We start from the raw sequence: 13,457 nt of genomic DNA on the forward strand, positions 1-13,457 counted from the left end.
ACTAAGCTTGAACACGGCACCTTGAGCTGAGCTGCCGCTGAGCTCAGGGATGGCTCAGTTGGTTGGAGCGTGTCCTCTCAACCACAAGGTAGCCGGTTCAAATCCTCGTGTCCCGCAAGGGATGGTGGGCTGCGTCCCCTGCAACTAGCAACGGCAACTGGACCTGGAGCTGAGCTGCGCCCTCCACAACTAAGACTGAAAGGACAACAACTTGACTTGGAAAAAAGTCCTGGAAGTACACACTGTTCCCCAATTAAGTCTTGTTCCCCTTCCCCAATAAAATCTTTAAAGAAAAAAAAAGTCTTCTTATTCATATGCTGGCAAATCAGCGCCAGAATGAGATAGTTGAAAACAGTGTATCTTTAAAAACATTTAGATTATAGTTGTCATGATAAAGGGGAATAAATTCAAAGGGATTTAGCTATTATAATATCAATGACTGGTCATTCTACAGCCCATAAGGAGGGAAAGTGAAGTCTGACTTCTCATTTGAGAAACATGGTTTCCAAAGGCACCAACCTACTGTTGGTGGGATTCTGAATACTACTTAATACAGTATCAGGTTTGGACAACCAAAACAACTAAATGATTTCCCAAAGCAAAACATATCTACTATGCAATTTATAACTGCTTATCAAGAAATCTTGAGAAATGTTTAAGAAACTGACTTTGCAGTGATAAAACTGTCACATCCTACTGTTAGAAAGGAGAGCCATATATAGATAGATAGCTAGATATACATACATACATATATATATATATATATATGGATCTATCTATCTATCTATATGTAAATATATATATGTATATATATATATATATGTAGAAAGACTAAGAGATAGAGACAGATCCAACGCAAGTTAAAAACTAAATCTGTATCTCCTCTGGAGGAAGCAACTTCATGCAATGTGACTACAAACTATTAAAATTCTGGAAAATTTCCCCCAAATTGCAATCAATTAAAATATGCCCAGGATAGAATTGCTTAATTATATAATGCATGATAAACTTTATCAGAAGAGCACAATCACAAATTGATGAAACAATGATATTAGTAGAGAAGTTAACAGAAGTGACTAAAACAGTTATTTGCAGTATCCCTTTTCTTTATTAACTCAGCAACCTTTATCAGTTATACTCAGTATTTTAATCATAGCCTTTTAACTGTATTAAAAATTATATGTACATGTGCACTAGTAATAAAACTCTTAAATGTTTTGAATTAACTATTCAGAATTAAAATATGAGATTGAGTTACGTTGAATTTATTTTTGAAATTTGCCATAATTACATTTCCGTATTTGGTAAATCTTTATTGTGGTACGAACTATACAAAAAGCCCAATATACAAAAATAGAATTTCATAGTATAGAATATATTTTATTCTTTTAAATAACAATGCCTTTATGTTTTATTTCACATCATGTTAGATAACTGAGGCAAAGATTAAATTTTAAAGTACCATACAACTCACATGACATTAATTAAGCCATTAATTACCACTGATAAAAATAATCAACTTAATAGAAGTAAAACAGTACTCGAGAAATCACAAAAGAAGCCAAAATCAAGAAATCCGAACTACATATATTTTGATGGTATATCTTCACTCTCCTATGTATTTACACATATTCCAAAGTAAACTTTATGGTCTCTATTTTTTCATCATCTGTAGCATTATAATTTAGCAAACCAAAATCCATAATAGGGCTATCATATTTCAAGTCATCAATACCGGAGACTGAAGGGCCAGAAAAGGGATAGTGCGTCTCTATACCATACGAAACCCGGAATAAATACAAACCCTGATAAAAAGAAAGCGGCATGCCAGAGATCTCTGAAGACAGCGCCAACGCTGTACGTAGTGCTTGTACCGTAGCTCTGAACTGCTCCCTCCTGTGAATTATCTGTGGTACTAGAACCATCTCCTTCCCTATGTACTTCCAAATGGGCTGCTTTCCTTAATTTCCTTCATCAGAAGAGATTAAGAACGGACGGTAGCTTTAAAATTTTAACAACCACTTTCTCAGTAGTATGTTCAAAATTTTAGTAAACATAAAACACAGGAACTTTAATACATAATAAAATTCAGGTTTACTGGATAAAAGTTAATCCAAATATAAAGTACATATTCAAGACCAATTTCTATAAATGTTAAGGTATTATTCCTTGCTCATATGGACAGGTCAGTGGCCATTAGGTTGTAAGATCGCATTAGACAGATATTTATAAAAGCATTTCTTCACTAGGTGAATGCCACTTATCTGTAGATGAAGAAAGAAGAAAATTTAGATCGAAAAGCATTATAATTGATCAGCAATGCTATTTATCTAATGCAGGTATTATCTTTTCAAAATAAAAAGTGCTTATATCTCAAAATCCCAAAACTGCAAATGTCACAATATCTTAGCAACAATATTCAAAAGAGGAATTGCTCTGAAAGACCCTTCACATAAAACTCCATTGTGTTGCATGGCCAGTGAGATTTGCTATGTTTACTTAATATAGGGGATAATATTAAACAGCTTCAAATAGTACTTAAGAAATACAATTTAGCTGAAAATTTTTCTTGGCTCTTGTTTTTGCCAAAACATCTTATAAGAACAAGATTTTGTAAATGGTAGGAATTATTAGCCACTCCACTTAACATATATTGCCTACATTGATATTAGATGCCTCAGAAATGGGCATCAAGAAAAAAAACAAAAACAGGTAGGTGTCTCAAAATGGCCTTGTAGCAAATACAGAAACTAAATCATCTGGTAGCTGATTCTGAAGCTCAACGCTTCATTTGAAAGAACATCTTTACAAGATCCCATTTTATTCAAGTGAAGAACAATCCTGGATTCAAATTGCAGAAATCACTTTTAAACAGACAATACCTTCTTCTTTTGCCCCCTGTACTTGGAGGAGGTTTGGGCGTTCTTGTTGAAACAATCTGGCAGTGCACAGTTCCCAGCAGCAGCATCAGCCATATCGGCCCGATCACTTCCGTCAGAGGTATGTTGTGTGGGCTAGAAGCGGAACAGAATAATACTACTGCGGCAACTACAAAGAGGGAAAGAAAACACATTTAAGTACAGATCTGACCGTCACTTCTTCAAAGCTTTAAAAACTGTTTTAACAATGCTTCTTGCCAGATTTTTCTAAATTTAAATGAGTGTAAATGTTACTCCAGACAAGCTCCATCAAACTGTCTTATTTTTTGCCACTGGCTAACCATGCTGTTCAGTAATAAACTCTTGGAACAAGATATCACCCAACGGGGTCTCTAAAGTACACCCCTTAACACTGCAATGAAAACTACATGCATATGCATCTAATGCCATTCCTGGTAAGAGCTCAGACAATCAACAGAACCACAGTAACCTCAAGGGCACTTATTTCTTTGTTTAACAAATAAGCAAGTCTATGGTAAGTGTATAATAAAGCTATAAAAAGCTTTTTCAATAGACGTCTAGCTACTCAGAATTAATAACACAAATTTACTTGGAAATATTTTTCAGGGAAACCACTAAGCACCCATTAATGCTAACCATTACCACATGAAGAAGAAATCTTGCTTTTGCCTGCTCATCATCCCTTAGGCTTTCTAGACATAAACTCTCTATCTTTTGGGAATCTGCCTCCTTATCTGTCAATCAAATGGTCTGATTTCTCTCACCTCAGGAACAGACATGTAATTTGGCTTGCCCCAGTCTTCACTCTGGGCACAGTAATTAATAAAAAGATGGGCATGCGACCCGAGCAGGGCCAATCGGGATTGTTTTCAGGGATTAACAGAGGTGCTTGAAGAAGGCTTTCCTCCTGGATCACAAACACTAAGGACTATCTATGGAAATATGAAATCGCTAGAGGCACCTCAGCCACCACTCAGAAAAAGCCTCCCTAAGCATGAGACCACCATCAGGAAAGCAGAGGCGATAGCATAAAAAGTGAAGATATCACCTGAGCCTCTAGATTCAGCAATGCTTGAACCATGGGCCCACAAGTACCTAATTCTGTTTTGGGACAAGTGGAGAATTTGAGTATCAGGAGATTTTTGTTCATTTTGTTAGATGTGATCATTGTAATATGATTGTGTCATGAGCCTATTTTGAAGAGCCACATACTGATGTGTTCAGGGGTAGAATGTCATGATGTATACAATTTACTTTAACAAAACAGATTAAGTAAATATGCCAAAATGTTAACTATTTAATCAAAGAGATGGGCATATGGGTGTTTAGAGTGATTATGTAATTTAGCATCTAAATTAGGGCTCTTTTGAGAGTGAGATGAGAGCTGTTAATAAAAGCACGAGGACAACACAAGTAAACTTAGACAGTTGGCAAACTGGAACATATGGTCACTCTGGTTATTGCGTAAATTTATCTAGTTTCCTGGGGTGTTTTCTTTTGTTTGTTTTTTGTTTTGAAAACTTTTATGATAAGAGTAAAGATTAAAAAACCACTTTTTACAAAAGCTGGATTATATTTAGTTTCTGCCACCTGCAACTAGAAGAATCCTGGTCTAGCATACCAAGATTTCAGCTTAAAACACCACTTTATTTTCTAATATGTTTAGGAAGTATCATGAAACAAATTTCAGCTTTATAGTCTCTTGAGTAATAAGTTTCTTTAAAAAGAAAAAAAGGGGGAGGGGGGTTCACACAGTGTGAGGGATATAAATGATAAATGTCTAAGTTTTGCTTTGTCTTGTGCACCTGAAACTAATTAATAAAAAAAAAAAAAAAAAAAGAAAAAAAGACTTAAAATTTTAAAAATGCTAATTCTCTTTATGAATTACCCTGGAATTTAATGTAAATTCTCTAGTTATTTTATAAGAGTCTGGAATTTGGACAAATTGAGTTTTTTGTTGTTTTTAATATGAACTCTAATGTGACCTTGATCAAGTTCCTTAACTTTTTGGAGCCTTGGTTTACTCCTCTTTATAAAAAATGTATATAGGTACATAGGATTCAAGTAGGGTAATACATGTAAAACAATTTGAAAAGTTCCTTACATTAGGTAAATATGTACCTAATATTGATTGGTAAATAGTACTTTTATTACCTATCAGTAACTTAACTATCTTTTAAAAGGAGGGGGATGCAAATGCTACTTACGAGGTTCAGAATTTTAGGTGCAAAAAAACATCTTAAAGAACTTCAATTTGATATGACCTCTTGCTGGTTATTTAGATGCACTGTCAGCCCCATGACCACCATTCTCTGTAACACTAGGGCTGGGAACCTAAAAACGATTTTCAATCTCAACAGGAGGTTGTTATAGTCTGTAAAATTCTGCCAATAGAATGCACTAGAAAAGGGGAACGATTAGCCACTTTATTCCTCTCTTTTTCCTTCTTTCTCCCTCTGTCTCTCTCAAAGTGGCCGTGTTCCTTCCAGTGGTTCTGGTGTCACCTCCTCCCTTTTGTCCCCCAGGCCCTAGTTAAGGGTTAGAAGACATAAGGAGAAAACATTCACTTCTCTAAGCTATACTTTTTGATCATTTAATGCAGTCCTGTGAACTAGACAATACTGCTGAAGATTTCTGCTAAACAGTACTTCTAGAAATTTCTGCAAGAGATCAACCAAGACAAAAATGTTGTTTATTGGGCACAAATAGTTCCAAGGCAAGGCTTCAGATACTGCCCGAGCAGAACTCTAGGGACCAGGAATATAAAATTTCTAAAGTTCAATTTTCAGGTCTGTCAATCTCTTGGATTCAGTGGTGGGTATTAGGCATTGGGAGTAAAAAGACAAATAAGACATAATCTATGTACCTTGCCCCTCCTCAGTTTAGAGGAAAAGGTGGCCATATGAAGAAACAATTAAAACACCTATAATGAACTGAATTGTGTTCCTACCCTCCAAATTTGTATGTTAAAGCCCTAACCCCCAATGTGACTGTATTAAAGATAGGGCCTATAAGGACAATAAGGTTGAATGAAGTCATAAGGGTGAGGCCTTAATCCAATAGGACCTGTGTCCTTATAAGAAGAGAGACCAGAGATCTCTCTCCACTGACACACAGAAGAAAGGCCATGTGAGGACAGTGACAAGGCAGTCATCTGCGCGTCAGGAGAAACCCAACCCTGATGGCACCTAACCTTGCCTTGGGCTTCCAGCCTCCAGAACTGTGAGAAAACAAGATTTCTGCTGTTTAAGCCACCCAGTCTGTGGTATTTTGTTATGGCAGTCCAAGCAGACTACTAGAATACCTATGATAAATGCTATCACATACATAGAAAAGACATGTAACTAAATTGGGAGGTTATGAAAGGATTCTCAAAGGTGGTGATGCCCGATGCCTAATCTAACTTTAAGAGAACAAATAGGAGTTGACTAGGTAAGTAAAAGGGAAAAAGGCTACCAGGCAAAGAGAGTTGTATATCCAAAGGCATATAGGCAACAACAATAACAAAAAAAGAAGCAGCACGGAATGTTTAAGAAACAGCAAAGAACTAATTCAGTTGCTTAAATTAAAGTTGGGGAAAGATACAAGGGATTGACTGAAAACTTGGCTTATATCTTGAAGTCAGTGATAACTAGGAAACAATTTAGACTGTAAATGGCTGGTTTGTATTTGTAATTTAAAAGGTAAGTAAACAGAACATAGAAGCTACAAAGGCTCCTGGCAATAAGCTGGGCGAAAAATGATACAAGCAAAAAGGAGGGATGGAGCTGAGAATATAAAGCTGAGATACTTAGAAGACATGTAATTGAAGTGAAAAACTGTATGTAGTAATATAAAACCAAACTTGACTGCACACGATTCCCTCTACCTTTCAGGAGATGAGGGTTGGAGACAGAATGAAGACGTAACTCAGGAGAGTGGACCCTACTTTTATATGTACTGAGATAGAGGCACAGGGGGTTCTGAAGGTACCAATAGGCTGCCTAGGGTGATAAGGCTCACAGCACAATTATGTCACCGGTGGTGAGACGTGGAGCAGGTCAAGTCACTTCTTTAAGCTTTACGAGGAGCATGTTCAGTGTCCATCACTTATGAACACTTACAATGTTAAACTTCAATTATGAACTGAAAAATATCTTTTTCATGCCTGATTGAACCCTGTGTTCCCTAAAGAACTTAGGAAATCCAGTAAGTGAATTTCAGACACAATTTGTAAACTTCTATTAATAGTTACACTAGAAATTTGTTTACTTCAAATACCAGAAAGCAACAATATTAAAAAAGTGCAATGCACAGTGGTTACAATCAATGGTCCTGATTATTTCTCTTAACAAGTAACTGTAATTTCTGACTACTTTAGAATAAAGTTCAATCCTTTAGGTAAGCTAGAAAGCATTAGAAGGTAACCATACTTATATTAAGCTCGCTTAAATACTTTTGGGAGCAAAGGAAACAGAAGAAAGTAACTCAATAAAAAATAAGCTAAAAATACACTTAGAAAAACTTTCATATAATATAATGGAATACTTAGCAACAACAAAGGTCAACTTCTTGAAATCAATTATAAACTATGAAAATCGTTGGAAATGTTATTATACTTAATTACAGCATTCTAAGAATTTAACATAAGAAAATAATTCAAAATATAAAAATACTTCACAAACTAATATGTTCACTTTAGTATTAATTATAATAGCAAAAGAGAGCAAAAAGCTTAAATGCCCAATATTGATGTAAAGTAGGATATTTTCCAATAATCTAAAATTATATTTATAAAGACTCTAATACTTGTTATGACATTAAGTAAACAAATACAATTGTTTATACAGAATAATCTCAACTATATAAAACATGTTACAAAGTAAACTGAAAGGCAAGACTATGGGTCCGTTTATTCCTTTAGTTTTCTTTCTACATTTTCTAAATTTTCTGCAATGAACATGTGTCATTTCTTTAATCAGAAAAACACACACTTAAACTCTTTTAACAACAATCACAAAATCTTCATAGTTCACTCCCTTTTATGCATATAAGATGTACCCTGACTTAAAAGAAACAACTTTACCTAAATAAAAGTCTGAGTTTTTATTATATTTTCATTTACTTAAAAGAAATTATAATTTACTTAGTTTGCTGATAAAACGTATTTAAATAATCATTCAAGATTACAATCGTGGTTTTAAAACAGTCAGACATTAAAAAAGACTGAGAGAGTACCAACCAAATTAAAATCATTGCTTTGTTAAGAGGGATGAAAAGTGAGTGGTTTCTTCCTTAAGTCTCCAACCGCTGCACAGTGCTGTGCAAACACTGCATTGCATACTGGTGCTGTGAGTGCACACTAGAATGCTGCGGGTGGGGAGGCAGCAACAGCTGTTCACTTTGTGGCTCTGAGTCAGACAGCTTCGACTTGAACCTGAGTTCACTTGGTGATTGGGCTCTCAGATCTTTCAGGATCTCATGTCTACAGCTCGGCACAAAAATAGTACCTATGCTTCACTGGGTTGTTGTGAGAATTAAATAAGAATCTCTGAAAAACACTTAACATGTATGTAGAATTTCAATACAGAATGAGAATGGTCTCAGATCACAGTGGTTAAAAGAAAAAATAAACCATGGCTGGGGCAGGAAAAATGAACTTGTATAAAAAAAGACTGGTATGGTATGTATGCGTAGGGGGTGCATTTTGAAGAGACTTCCTAAGTTTTAAAAATCCTCTCAATTTGTATTTTTCTTTAGCCATCCACAGATTCAAATTTTCGTAATATTGGAACATAACTGCTTTGTTTTCTCAAACATTTTTAGTATCAAACTAGTGTGTCTTATTAAATGAAATATTATAATAAATGAAAATCTTCATACTCAGTAGTACTATATGTCATTTAAAAAGCCTTAGTAACACTAAAAATATTATATCCTGAAAGTTAAAAGCAAAACACATTTTGATCACTTAATTATACCTTGAAGAAGATAAAGGACAAGAAGCCAGAAAAAGATGACTTTTGATGTTACTTGTAACCACCACCGGAAGAAAAACGGAAAAAACACAACTCGAACAATTCCCTTTCTAGTCAGAGAAGTCCAAGGACTTTCAGGTTTTGCCTTAGCAAATGCAGATCCTGAGAAAAGTAAAATAAAATGATAGAGTACATTTATTAGTCTTTAATTTACTTAGAGAAAAAATTTCAACATTTGAAGAACAAAACATGTATAATTTTATTTTTTACTATTCTATGAATGAGAAATGTCCAATTTTGGGTAGTAGACACTTTTAAAAACATTCTTCATGCTATCATAATCACTTACGTACTTTGAAAAAAAATTTTTTTAACTGAAATAACAGAATTTCTCCCGCACATTTTATAAATATAAGACAATATTCAAATGTCAGTTCCAGTTAGGAATTTGAAATGACCACTTTAACCCCTAAACTAATAATATTGTATGTCAACTATAATTTAAAAGTAAATTTTAAAAATTAGTTTCTTTAACACTCTAATTTTTATAACCAAGGCTTATAGTTTGCCAAGCAAACATGAGCTGTTTTTCCTTTGTACTTACTATTTCTTGGAATGATCTTTGGTGGGACGAAAGACTAATCAACAGTATTTAAATGCTTCAATTCTCTCCTTATACTATTCTTGCCTTCAATTAGGCTCACATTGCTTTTAATTCTACATATATATGTATCTAACCCATTTTGAATTTTGTTTCATCAAGGTCATTTTGTAATCGTATTAAGCTTTTATTTATCCAAGGCTCACCTCTTACAAGATCAACATCTATGAGGTCTGGTTTCACATGCGCTGTTTTCTTTGGTTTATTCCTTAAACCCTATAATATATTAAAAGTAGTATCAGTAACAGAGTAGATCTTAAAAGTCCTCATCACAAGAAAAAAACTTTTTTTGTAACTATGTATGGGGACAAACGTTAAATAGACTTATTGGGATCTTATCTCAATATATACAAATACCAAATCATTATGTTGTACACCTGAGACTAATATAATGTTATATGTCAATTAAACCTTAATAAAAATGTACTATTAGAATAGTGCATATATATACATGTATATGTATATATACTATATATATATATATTTAAATCCAGAAGAGCAGAAAAGAATCAACTTCTAAAGATATCCATTTAAAAAAACAACTTCAAGTAATAATGCCAAACAAAAATGTTATATATTTGTTACAAATGGAATATAAGTGTAGTATTGTAATAAATTTTATTACTTTCCAAAAAGATAAATTTAAGGATGTGTGTAACATGCGATACCTGCTTATCACTAAAATTAATATTCTAAAACAAAGACTCTGGCTACCAGTCCCTGAGGATGTACAGTAGCCTGCGCTGGCCCCAGATGTGCACAGGAGAGTGTGGATGCTGCTGGGGGAGCAGTGGCTCTGAAAGGCCCTCCGGTATGAGATGCTGAGGCTGCTGCTGCAGAAAGCAGTGGATCACACAGCTGAGGACAAACAGGGATGCAGACTTCTCAGCAGATAGGAGTGATATCAGCTGAGACCCAGAGAGGATGATGCATATCTCAGGGCTGCCACTATGTTCACATGCCAACCACTAACCAGGCCACAATGCCACCTAATCACCTCAGAACTTAGATGCCATGCCCAGGGATGGAAAAGGGTAAAGCTGGAATGGTGAATTGAATTAGTTTAAACTTGGAATTACTGAACACTAAAATTAAGTTTCTGCCACCAGTGTACAGAATGTAAGTGTGGAGATCAAAATCTTTGAAAAAAATCTATGAAAAAATAAATTACACTTTATAGTTTAAGACTAGGATGTTAAGAATTGGAAGAGCTTAGGCTAAACTTCTTGGGAGCCAAGTGCTAAGAGATGACAGTGTTTAGATGAATTGTTTATTCATTCAATTAACCAAGGGCGTAGGCAGTGCTTTGGTCCTAATCCAAGTAACAACAACCACCTAAAGATCTGATTAACCACTGTTTGCATCTAAAGCATAGAGAGGACAGCATTTGAGCTCAGAATTAACTGTACCCTAAAATGTACCCTAAAATCAAGATGCAATTAACCTTTGAACCCCTGCAAACAGCCTGTCCATGTTAAGTTACAAACGACCCAGAGACAGAAAAACTAGCAAGAAATGGTCAGGATTGAAGATATAGCCACAATAATTTTATATAGTTGATCCTCATATTCATAGATTCCGTATTTGCAAATTCACCTACTCACTAAAATTTATTTGTACCCCTAAATCAGTACTTGCTGTTCTTTTGCAGTTGTTTGAAGACATGTGCAGTGACAGTGGCAAAAAATTTGAGTCACGCAATGTGCACATTCCCAGCCGAGGTCAAACAAGGCAACCCACCGCCTTCTAGTTTCAGTTCTCATATTGTAATTAAGTGTCCTTTTCACAGTCTATTCAGTGCTTTTTTTTTTTTTCTGCATTTTTTTCTGCTTTTTTTGTTGGTAATTTTGTTTAAAATGGCCCCCAGGCATACTGCTAAAGAACTTTCTAGTGCTTCTGGGTACAAGGCTGTGTGATGTGCCTCTAGAAAACGTGTAAAGTAAGCTTGTTCAGGCATGAGTTATAGTGTTGTTGGCTATGAGTTCAATATTAATGAACCAACAATACATATTAAATAAGGGGTCTTTCAACAGAGACACATAAAACAAGGTTATGTACTGCTCAGCTGACAAAAGGATTGTGACAAGAGGTTTGCAGGAATTTACCATATTTTGCAGTGTATAATGCGCACCCACATTTTTAGCGCAAACTTCTTCAGGGAAACTGAATTAGTACTATCTATGTATAATGTGCATCCTTATTTTTTCCTCACAAATTTGGGCCAAAAAGTGTGCACTATACACTGCGAAATACAGTAATTTCCCCTAATAGTAATGTGAGTATTCGCTAATTCAGTGTTCCAGAAAATAACTACTGTGAATAATGAGAATCGACTGTATCTGTACTTCATTTCCCATTTTAATGTCATGAGAGAGTGGCTGATAGACTATAAATCATTCCTGATATTTTGCAAATTGGAAAGATAGCTCTAATAATACATACATTTTAAACAAAATTTCAGTAATAGAGCACTATTTAGATTTGGTATGAAGACTGTTATGAGATTTTACTGTTATTAGTGCCAACAAATTTGGAAACAGTAACATATTTTAATTTACTTGTCTTTTATACGTTCTTTTAAAAATAATTTGAAAATAATCTTATTGCCAATGTTTTACAACAAATCGAAGGCTTAATTTACTGCTGTATACCTAAAATTTTTATCAAGACTGTTTTAAGAACTTAAAGTCCTTACAAGAGGAACAGTAAATTATCTTGATTTATGCAATTATGTTGTTTTTCACCATGCTCATTCTACTTGATCTTTTTATATGTGGTTGATTTCCTATTTTATATTTCATTAAAACACTTATTTTGAGTTAACATTGTAGAGGCACAGCATAATTGCCAGTTTTGATAAAACTTCTCCTTCAAGGTAGCCTATCAAAATATTTAAGGGTTTAAAAACAGAAAAATTTTAAGTGAGAAAAATAGATTTTTGGTGGTGAGCATGCTATAGTGTATACAGATATTGAATTCTGTTGTACACCTGAAAGTTATATGTTATTAACTAATGTTACCTCAATAAAAAGAAAATATAACAAAAAAGTTTAAGTCAACAAACAAAAAGTGAAAACTAAGTTAGTTTTTAAAAAAGATTTTAAAAATCACTATTTTAACTAGAAAGTAGAAATAATCAGGTACTATGAATACAATTAATCTCAAAAATTCAAATAATATATTCTTTATTGAATATACTTAAATTCCTATAGTATATTCCTAAAGTACAATGACACAATAGGATAAAGTTCTGAATTAAAAACAAATTGTAAGTACACAGATAATGTTGAGCCAAAAAACTTAAAAAGGCTGTTTAAGTTTAGAAAATCCTTCTGTTTAATGAACCAGACTTGCTGTGCATGGAACTATTATAACACTTAGATTCCAACAGTTTCACTTTCTGGACATCCTGTTTAGTTTTCCCCATCCCATTTTTTTTTCTATAATGACTTTAAGTAGCATAGTTTTGTTGTTGTTGTTGAAGCTTTAAAACTCTAGTAGGAGGCAAGGGGGAGGAGAAAAAAACAAACTCTGGTAGGTACTAAAATGGGGAAATGCCATATTCAGTTTTAAATTTGGGTCAAGGTGATCAGAAAATGAGTTTTCAGTCACAATTTTTTTTAAATGTTTAAGAAAACATAATTTGCAATTTACAAGGCTTATATAACGCTTTAGCAATATAAACTCTGGACCTTTAATTTAAAAAAATAAACATTTCCAAGAAATATAATTTCATGGCTTTCTTTTTTCAGTTGTTGCTCACTGCTTTCACAGATAATGAGTGAATCAATAATACTCATAGAAGGATGAACTCAATACATTTGGTACAGTATTCTCTACACAACAGTATGGTGTTTTTGTTTTTCAACATCAAATATTAACATTAATACACCAGTTATACACTTGTATACCTTTCTTAGAATAAATGCAAAATTATTT

General features: G+C 34.0%; 1 protein-coding gene across 2 annotated transcripts in view; it reads right to left on the bottom strand.

Annotated features, from left to right (window-relative positions):
• PHTF2 (putative homeodomain transcription factor 2) overlaps positions 1-13,457 on the bottom strand; it is a 111,408-nt gene that overhangs the window by 40,806 nt on the left and 57,145 nt on the right. For both annotated transcript variants that reach the window (XM_019744554.3, XM_074340641.2), the window contains exons 4-7: positions 9,665-9,734; positions 8,861-9,019; positions 2,883-3,048; positions 1,805-1,969 (exon numbers count right to left, since the gene is read on the bottom strand). In XM_019744554.3, the coding sequence (XP_019600113.1) occupies positions 1,805-1,969; positions 2,883-3,048; positions 8,861-9,019; positions 9,665-9,734 (560 nt within the window). The remainder of the gene's footprint in view (positions 1-1,804; positions 1,970-2,882; positions 3,049-8,860; positions 9,020-9,664; positions 9,735-13,457) is intronic.

The sequence above is a fragment of the Rhinolophus sinicus genome, chromosome 4 (assembly GCF_057876585.1).
Source record: "Rhinolophus sinicus isolate RSI-liver-muscle chromosome 4, RSI-T2T, whole genome shotgun sequence".
NCBI classification, from domain to species: Eukaryota; Metazoa; Chordata; class Mammalia; order Chiroptera; family Rhinolophidae; genus Rhinolophus; species Rhinolophus sinicus.